General features: G+C 36.9%; 1 protein-coding gene across 1 annotated transcript; it reads left to right on the top strand.

Annotated features, from left to right (window-relative positions):
* The first annotated feature begins 220 nt into the window (after positions 1 to 220).
* Positions 221 to 1,536, top strand: LOC115208762 (probable serine/threonine-protein kinase dyrk1). The gene is made up of 2 exons (XM_029777080.1): positions 221 to 809; positions 1,466 to 1,536. Exons 1-2 carry the CDS (start codon positions 221 to 223, stop codon positions 1,534 to 1,536), a joined length of 660 nt encoding a protein of 219 aa, XP_029632940.1.
* Positions 1,537 to 9,989: the final 8,453 nt, after the last annotated feature.

The raw sequence follows: 9,989 nt of genomic DNA, 5'->3' as shown, positions 1-9,989 counted from the left end.
GAAGAACTATATTTGGTTTGTAATTCCCTTTGGTAAACAAATAAGATCTAACCTACCGTTGCAGTTTCGCCAAGCAATTGCCAGAAATTTTCCCAGAAATTCGAGATATTACTCCACTGTAAATTCACACAAAGTTAGGGTAGCCTTCTCCAATACTAAAAATCTTTCACAGATAATTTCCTCCCATAACAATAAGCTGCTAAATAAGACCCTCTCACCCATGAGCGGAGACTCTTCTCCGTCTAATTCCAACATAACACGCAGTAATAATAATAATAATAATAATAGAACTGGCACAGATATTAGCAACCTCCATACCAACATTGAAGTTAGTAATAGTAATAAGGATAAGAGCAATGATCTCGTCATTAACGTAAGTAATGGTAATAAGGATAAGAGCACTGATCTAGTCATTAATGTAGGGAGTCCCAACAATAATATTAGCAGCGGTTTTAACAACAGTAGTATTACGGACATTAGCAATCACAGCATTCACAGTAGCAGGGAATATGCAGGTGATATTGCCTTAAATAGTAATGATAATGGGGTGAATAATATCGAATCCAGCGGTAGTTCTTACAATCATCATAGTAATAAGAACGCTGTATTAATATCGGAAACCAATCCCAATAGAATAAGGTTCTTATCTAGTAACTCCAAGATTAGAAACGCCATTTACCAGTGCAGAGTTTATACTGGTTCAGATGTCTACATTTATATCGGAGCTTCATCATCGAAATTGGCTGTTAGAATATCGAATCATTTTTCCACGTTTCGTGATAAGGAAAAGCAACACGCTACGGGACTAAGTAAATTAGTCTGGCGTTTGAAGAACGCGAATTCAACTTTTAGACTGGAATGGTCAATTTTATCGGTGTCTTTACCGTTTGATAAGGGCAAAAAAATCTGTGCTCTTTGTAACTCGGAACTCTTTCATATTCTGTTCGCCCGAGGGCACCTTGTTAACTCGATTGTGCAAAATTCTTTCAGATGCCCACACTGGAAACGGCATACATTTCTCTCATACCAATGAAGTCTAATATAGTTAACCCCTTGATTTCCTAAGAAAATGAAAAAAAATTGAATTAAATTTGTAAGGGGATATCACTCCCCTGTTAGTGTAAGAACTGCTAGTTGTCTAGAACTGCTGACATTCCTGTCAGCAGCACTGTACCCTGCCATGAACATTGTTGACACCCCCTCTCTCTATCAACTGGTTACAGACGAACACACGGACACAGTCTTTTTCTGTTGCTTGACCATTAATACCAGCTATATATCTCTCCCTTGCTGCCTTCTAAACACACTGCCACACATACATAGACGCACACACACATACATGAAAGCAATTTCTCACACTCAAACACTCTAGCACTCATTCTTAAAACAATTCAAATATTAACACCAGTCATACAAAATACATTCACACTCTTTGATTTTCCTGTACTCCCCTTCTGTTAACCAGATTTTGACCTTGAATTATCTCAACGGACTTTCTCGTCGGCTTTCACCCAGCCTGGCGCCAACGCATATTGATAGACAGTTTGTGCCATTTATTCCATGGGCTCCTCGTGAGCGTTTGTCGAAAAGCTTGCTGTGCATTTTGTTGGAGAATTAAGTTCCTGCATTTTCCTGAAGAGAAGGCTGCAAAATGGACTCCTTATTCAATCCGAATTAGGGACTTTGCAGCCTTTGAAACATATGTAGAAAATAATAAAAAGGAATTTTGTTAAATATTCGTTCAGCTCCATTTCTTCCTACACTAAATATATAAAACTTCAAATTTCCGCACTAAGACACGGAGTTTAGGCCCCATGGTCGTAACCTCAACCGTGCTTTTTCTGTTGTGATTTTTGCTACCCAGGTGTCGGTTATCATTTGAATAATCCGTAATAAGATAATTCATTTCTCTACTTCAATATATATATATATATATATATATATATATATAATATATATATATATATATATATATATATATATATATTATATATATATATATATATATATATATATAATATATATATATATATATATATATATATATATATATGTGTGTGTGGAGGCGCAATGGCCCAGTGGTAAGGGCAGCGGACTCGCGGTCGTAGGATCGCGGTTTCCATCCCAGACCGGACGTTGTGAGTGTTTATTGAGCGAAAACACCTAGAGCTCCACGCGGCTCCGGCAGGGTTTGGTGGCGATCCCTGCCGTACTCTTTCGCCACAACTTTCTCTCACTCTTTCTTCTGTTGGCCTGCTCGCTTAGCCGGCGGGGTGGCGTCATTTGAAGGCTAAAACAATGCGAAGCGCATTGTGACCAGCGATGTGTAGCAACATCTGATAGCCTGGTCGGTCACGGTGATCACGGTGATATATCTATGTATATATATAATAATATTAGGGAGTATAGCTCTAATATATATATACATGTATATATATGTATATAAATATATATTCACACATACATACACACACACACACACACACACACACACACATATATATTATATATATATATATATACTGTTGTGTCTGGGGAGAGTCATTTTCTTTTTGTGCCTTATAATGTAACACACTCACCGGTAAAATTTCCCCTTTTTTATTATTTTTATTTTCCTAAAATTTTCGTTGCGTCTTGCAACCTTTTCAATAGTCTTGACTCTGTCCGTAAATAATTCTACCGCTACACAAATAGTGCACACACATATAGAAAAACAGTGAACAACTGGTGAAAGGTAGTTTTTTATGTTGTTTGTTTTGGTTTCCATTTGTGTTTTTTGTTGTTGTTGTTCGAAAGAATAGTTCATGCTCCATGTACTCGTGGTTCGTATTTTTTGTTGTACACGTTTAGTGACGTCCTGTGCCCACATATGCATATATATATATATATATATATATATACATATATATATATATGTACACGTATAGATGTAAGTATGTACATATACGTATGTATATATGCATATATATTATTTATATTATTATAAATATATATATTATACGCATGTGTGTATATATATATATATTTTACATATACATGTACATATACATATAAATATGTGTGTATCTATATATATAATATATATATATATATATATATATATAGATATACAATTAAGGGCTCCTAAATAAAGATGCCGAGTGCTGGGAACACAAAAAGGGGATGAATTTATCGAGAGTGAAAATCAAAAACGTTTACCGATAACTTTAACAACTCGTACCGCGGTTTCTGCTTCTTTCTAGCAAAACACAGAATATGTTTGCTAAGGCCAGCTTCATCAGCGAGTCGCCTGAATTTAATCGAGGTCTGCAGCGATGTGGGACTATGTGTTAAACCCGACTACTAGCAGATCTTAACTTTTCAAATCTCTGCGCAGACGCAAAATTTACACGGGCATGCCGGGAAGAATTTTACGAATAAATTCATCATGTAGTATGCGAATATAAACAAGAAGGGTAGTAATATTATTTACTACCAGGTGCCCAGCACAAAAGACGAATTAGTCGTAAGACAAAAATATTATTCATATAGAAAAATATTATTCATGTAGTTATACAATTAAGGGCTCCTAAATAAAGATGCCGAGTGCTGGGAACACAAAAAGGGGATGAATTTATCGAGAGTGAAAATCAAAAACGTTTACCGATAACTTTAACAACTCGTACCGCGGTTTCTGCTTCTTTCTAGCAAAACACAGAATATGTTTGCTAAGGCCAGCTTCATCAGCGAGTCGCCTGAATTTAATCGAGGTCTGCAGCGATGTGGGACTATGTGTTAAACCCGACTACTAGCAGATCTTAACTTTTCAAATCTCTGCGCAGACGCAAAATTTACACGGGCATGCCGGGAAGAATTTTACGAATAAATTCATCATGTAGTATGCGAATATAAACAAGAAGGGTTGTTTATATATATAGATAGATAGATATATACACATATATACAGAAATGCAAATGCATACATATACAAATATATACATATATATATATATGTATATACATATATATACTTATATATATATACATATATACAAATGCATACATATATATGTATATATATGTACATACACACACATATACATATAAATATCTTTTGTATATACATGCATGTTTATATATAACCATATGTATCATACTTAGAATGTTGTTATTATTTTTCCCCAGGTCAGCTCAGTTTGAATAAATTTATCATAAAAAACACCCGACCTATGACATGCATCTTTAATCTAATATCTACTTCGTTTATTAAAATTGTAGGGTGGTTTTTGAGTGAGATTTAGCTACTAATTCCAGTGAATACCCACATGACTGTGAAACGGAAAGTCATGACGTTAAAATTTTCGTCCAAGCACAGACACAGCACATAAAAATGACTTGGTCACAATCATATTCCCCTGTGCAGAATAATGAAGTCAATTTAATAATCCTGTCGACGCATCACTCTATTTTATAAGATTTTTGCTGTCTTCAATCATAGTCTGGGTGATCAGTAGCTGTTCTTTACAACCATACGTTTCCTTCGCGCATTCTTTCTTCTCACATAATGAGAAAATCAAGACCAGGTGACAGACTTAGCTAGTCTTGAGTTACCCTCTTGTATGCGAAGTATCCTAATCTATCTTGTCAGTAATTCATTTTGAAGTCCATCTTTATTTGATAATGAAATTGTATATATACTCTCTCTTTTTACTCTTTTACTTGTTTCAGTCATTTGACTGCGGCCATGCTGGAGCACCGCCTTTAGTCGACCAAATCGACCCCGGGACTTATTCTTTGTAAGCCCAGTACTTATTCTATCGGTCTCTTTTGCCGAACCGCTAATTGACGGGGACGTAAACACACCAGCATCGGTTGTCAAGCAATGCTAGGGGGACAAACACACACACACAAACACACACACACACACATATATATATATATACATATATACGACAGGCTTCTTTCAGTTTCCGTCTACCAAATCCACTCACAATGCATTGGTCGACCCGGGGCTATAGCAGAAGACACTTGCCCAAGATGCCACGCAGTGGGACTGAACCCGGAACCATGTGGTTGGTTAGCAAGCTACTTACCACACAGCCACTCCTGCGCCTATAGAAAAGAATTGTTACGAAAAATGGAGAGAAAATAGAAAGATAAGTGGAATGATAGAGAAGCAGAAAGAATATGAGTCAAATTTTCTAGCCGCATTTTTGTAGTTAAAATTTGCTAACAATCCTAAGCATGCGGATGGATAAAAAGTGTTTCAAAAATAGTCATTAAAAGTCTTATCAACTCTATTGATTTGTGGAGGAGAGTACAATCGATAATACTGGTTTAAAATTTTGGCACAAAGCCAGAAATTTCGGGGGATGGCGTAGTCAATTACTTTGACCCAATGCTCCACTGGTAGTCATTTTATCAACCCCCACAAAAAAAAAAAAAAATACATGAAAGGTAAAATAAGTCACGGTAGAATTTGAACTTTGATCGTAAAGACAAACGACATACAGCTAAGCGTTTTTGCTTGGGATTGTAGTCGATAATATTAACTTCACTATTTGGCTGGTATTAAACATACCTATTTCTTTACTACCCACTAGGGGCTAAACACAGAGGGGACAAACAAGAATAGACAAACGGCGTGCTAACGTTTCTGCCGGCTCGCCGCCTATGGTATTAAACATATCGACCTCAGAATGATACCTCGACATAAAGATCTCTATCTAAATATACTGCAAAGCATTTAAGCGACACTCTAACGAAACTATAACGACCCTGTCAATCTAACGACCCATGTAAAGGATTACTTGTAACATATCATAAATAGCAAGGAGGAAAATCTATTGTCTTCACTAATCGTTTTCTTATCAAACTACAAAGCCTCTTTAAAGAACTTATTTATACTTACCATGTGTTACTTTCAATACGAATAGGACTTCAGCCACGAGAAACTATCATTTATCAAGCTGGAATTCAAGTCGTAAAGAAAATAACAATGGTTGTTTCCTTATTTTCTAATAAAAATACTTTGTTTTTCGCGTAGTTTACGATAATTGAATGGGACTTGCTTAATCTTCTCGCAGCAGAGGATGCGTTCTGTTTTTCTTTTGCTAATAAAAACATGATAAAAATAGCTGTGTATATGAAGAATAAGTTGTGATGAAGACTCAGCTTCAAATCATCATCATCACCATTATTATTATTATTTTTTTTTTCTTCTTTCAAATTTTTTTCCATTTCTTGCCGAGTGTCTTCCCGACTCCTAGGGCAAAGAAACTCATAGTGTATATTGGTAGGCCATTAAACCAAACTCAGTAGTTCGTTCATTTTTTTTTTTTTTTTTTTTTAAAGTTAAATTAAAATTAAAATACATGAGCAGCAACAGTTCTCACATCGACAATGCTCTTCTCAATACGTGTGATGTACCAGTTAAGACAATCTTTTGCACTTCTTGCAGGGATGGTAAGCCAGGGATCATTCTCATATAATTTTCGGTTCCCTTCTTGATCATTCCTAGTGCTCCTACGATCACTGGTATTGTAACCGCCTTGAGATGCCACATTTTCTCAATTTCAATGAGTAGGTCTTTATATTTTCTGAGCTTGTCAAACTCTTTCGCTGAGATATTATGATCACAGGGGATGCTCATGTCGATCAATAAGCAAACTTTATTGTTTTGGTCTTTCACAACAATATCTGGTTATTGGCCTTGATGGTTCGGTCTGTATGTACTGGAAAGTCCCACAGAATGGTTACATTTTCTCCTTCAGTTACAGCCTCAGGGTGGTGATTATACCACTTGTCGGCAGTTTTGATATTGTAATGCCGACTTATTAGCCAGTGGAGATATTGGCCAACTCTGTCATGTCTTAATTTATACTCCACTGGTGCTAAGACTTTACATCCAGAGATTAGGTGGTCCACTGTTTCAATCATGTCGTTGCAGAATCGGCATTTTGGGTCTGCTCCATTTTTCATCACATTGGCCTGGTAGTTCCGGGTTAATAGGCTTTGGTCTTGAGCAGCCAGGATGAAACCTTCGCTCTCTGCTTTTAGCCCTGAGCTCCGCAGCCACTGATGGGTTTGCTTCTGGTCAACATCAGCTTGTTTGCTGCGGGTCACATATTTGCCGTGCAGAGGTTTCTCCTCCCACCTATCAGCCAATTGCTCGTGCGCTTTTTTCATTGCCATCATTTTCACCTTCTTTGCAACAATAGTTGCCGTACTTCCCTCGGTTTGTTCAGTTTGGGTATCCTGCACGAGATCAATAGCAAATTTTTTGCTTTCCTTGATGATAGAATGAAGCTTCTTTCGTCTCTCGTGATTTTCCACGAGCTTTAGCATCCAGTCATTCGATATTTCGAGATATTTGGCCAGTCCAATTGTGGTTGTTTTGTAAGCTAGTTCAAATTGGATCAGGCCTCGACCTCCTTGGGCTCTGGGAAGGTAAAGGCGATCTACGTCTGCCTTTGGGTGGTGCATCCTATTACAACTCAGCAGCTTGCGTATTTTTCTATCTATATTCTTTACTTCACTCATATTCCAGTTCAACACATTGTAGCTATAAGTAACAACTGGAACTGCTAAGGAATTTATAGCTAACACCTTGTTACGTGCATTTAGTTCAGATTTCAGGACTGCACGAACTCTCCTATAACATTCCTTCCTGATTTTCTCTTTCATGTTTGCATGCTGAATACCAGAGCCTTCATTTATCCCTAAATATTTGTATGTCTGTTCTTGCTCAAGCTCTCTTATGACTGTGTCAACATCTAACGACTGAATTTGTGGTCTTCACTTTCCCTTTCTGGAAAGTGGCCTTGGCACACTTCTCAAGTCCAAACTCCATCCCGATGTCATCGCTGAATGCTTTCACGGTGCGCAATAGGCCTTCAAGTTCATTATTGTCTTTACCATAAAGTTTTAAGTCATCCATATAAAATAGATGGCTTATTTTTTTATTGGCAATTTTATACCCATACCCTGTTCTGTTTAATTCACTTGTAAGGGGTATTAGGGCTATGCAGAATATTAAGGTGAAAGTGAGTCACCTTGAAAAATTCCACAGTTGATGTTTATATTTTCTGAGGCAAGTACTCCATTAGAGTGGTATAATTGGAGATTCGTATTCCACAACGACATATTGTGCTTCAGGAAGTTTGAAATCACAGGGGAAATTTTAAAGATGTCCAGCGATCTCAAGATCCATGGATGCGGTATACTGTCGAAGGCCTTTTTATAGTCAATCCATGCGGTGCTGAGATTTCTGCGCTTGTTGTGACAGTTCTCAAGGATCATACGATTGATTAGCAGTTGATCTTTGCATCCGTAAGAGCCTCGGCGGCACCCTTTTGTTCAATGGGGAAAATATCGTTCTTCTCCATGAATGCATATGTTTTCTCCGCCAGGATAGATGTTAGGATTTTATACGTGGTGGATAGACAGGTTATAGGCCGATAGTTTTTTGGAAGGTTGGTTTCGTTATTCTTTGGGAGTAGGTAAGTAATGCCACTTGCTAACCATTCAGGTGTTTTCTTTGGGTCTCTCAAAATTCCATTGAGCAGCTGAACTAGCTTACCGTGTGCGCACGGGAGCGATGCGAGCCAGAAATTCGGCACCCTATCTTTACCGGGGATTTCCAATTATGGGCCTTCGTGAGTGCCTTTCTTAGGTCTGCTATTGTGATGTCTTCCCATGCTTGTTGTTGTAAATTTTGGTAGGATCCTTCAGTTTGTATAATCCAGTCTGCATTTATGTTGTACGTCTTCTTGTCACTCCAGATCCTTTCCCAAAAGTTTTGAACTTCTTCCATGGGAGGGGGATCTTTAACGGTTACTTTCTCCTTCCCTATTTCTCTGTAGAATTTTTTGGCATTGGATGTGAACAGCTTATTTTGCTTGTAAAACTTGTTTCTCTTCTCAAATCTTCGTATTCTTTGGGCTTTTGCTTGGACTTTTTGTTTCAGCGTTTCTTTTATTGATATCAGTTCTTCTCTTGGTGAGGATCCAAATTTTCTCTTCATCTTTCTTCCTGTTCTGGATCTTACATCATTTCCACATATTAGTTTTTCATTTAATATTGATATTTCCCCTCTCATAATTCAATCTCTTTTCAATTTTACTTCTCCAGGTTTGATTTCTTCCCAGGTTTTGTTTCTTTGTTTTTTCGGGGCATACAGCTGGTTTCAATTGCCCTAGCAGAAGCGTAAATAATTTCATTTAACTCAGTAAAATCAGGTTTAATTCTCGTATTATTTCATTTGTTACATAGTTGCCAATTTGGATTTGTTTTTTATTTTGGTTTGTATTTGAGAGATTATGAAGCGGTTCTCTATCATTCATACTTGCATGTCTTACAACTTCAAGCGTATTCAGGATTTTCTGCCTCATTTCTGCCATAGACTCTCTGTGTTCTTCACAAATGCGAGATCTTCAGTTACTGTTGTTTTTTCGTTTTCCTGGCTATCTTTAACAGGTACAATAGAATTTCTTGTATCTTCAGGCCTTTGCGTACTTTGGTCAGATGGCAGTCTTTCAATTAAGCCTCGTGGCGGGCTATACTGTTCATCTGATTCTTCATTTCCTTTGTGTCTTATATTTATGTCTTATATTGTTCATATACTGTTCATATACGGGCTATACTGTTCATCTGATTCTTCATTTCCTTTGTGTCTTATATTTATGTATCTTATATTTATTATTATTATTATTATTATTATTATTATTATTATTCTATGTTTGACTTTTGCTTTACATTTGTACAAGTTGGCTCCAAGTCTAACCCAGAGACCTCAAGCGATAACAAGTTCGAAGTTCATGTTGGTGTTATGCCTCGAGTGCCATATATTTGGTTTTGTACATAGTGTTATTCTAGAGAATGTTTAAGAAAACATAAGAAAATTTGAAAAAAAAAAAAATAATAATAATAAAGTCGTGTTAGATATTGTCACAGTCATAAGAGAGCTTGAGCAAGTCGTGTTAGATATTGACACTGTCATAAGAGAGCTTG

Source organism: Octopus sinensis, linkage group LG2 (genome assembly GCF_006345805.1).
Source record: "Octopus sinensis linkage group LG2, ASM634580v1, whole genome shotgun sequence".
NCBI lineage: Eukaryota > Metazoa > Mollusca > Cephalopoda > Octopoda > Octopodidae > Octopus > Octopus sinensis.
Note: the sequence above shows the minus strand (reverse complement) of the source record. Positions and strands in the feature narration are given on the sequence as shown.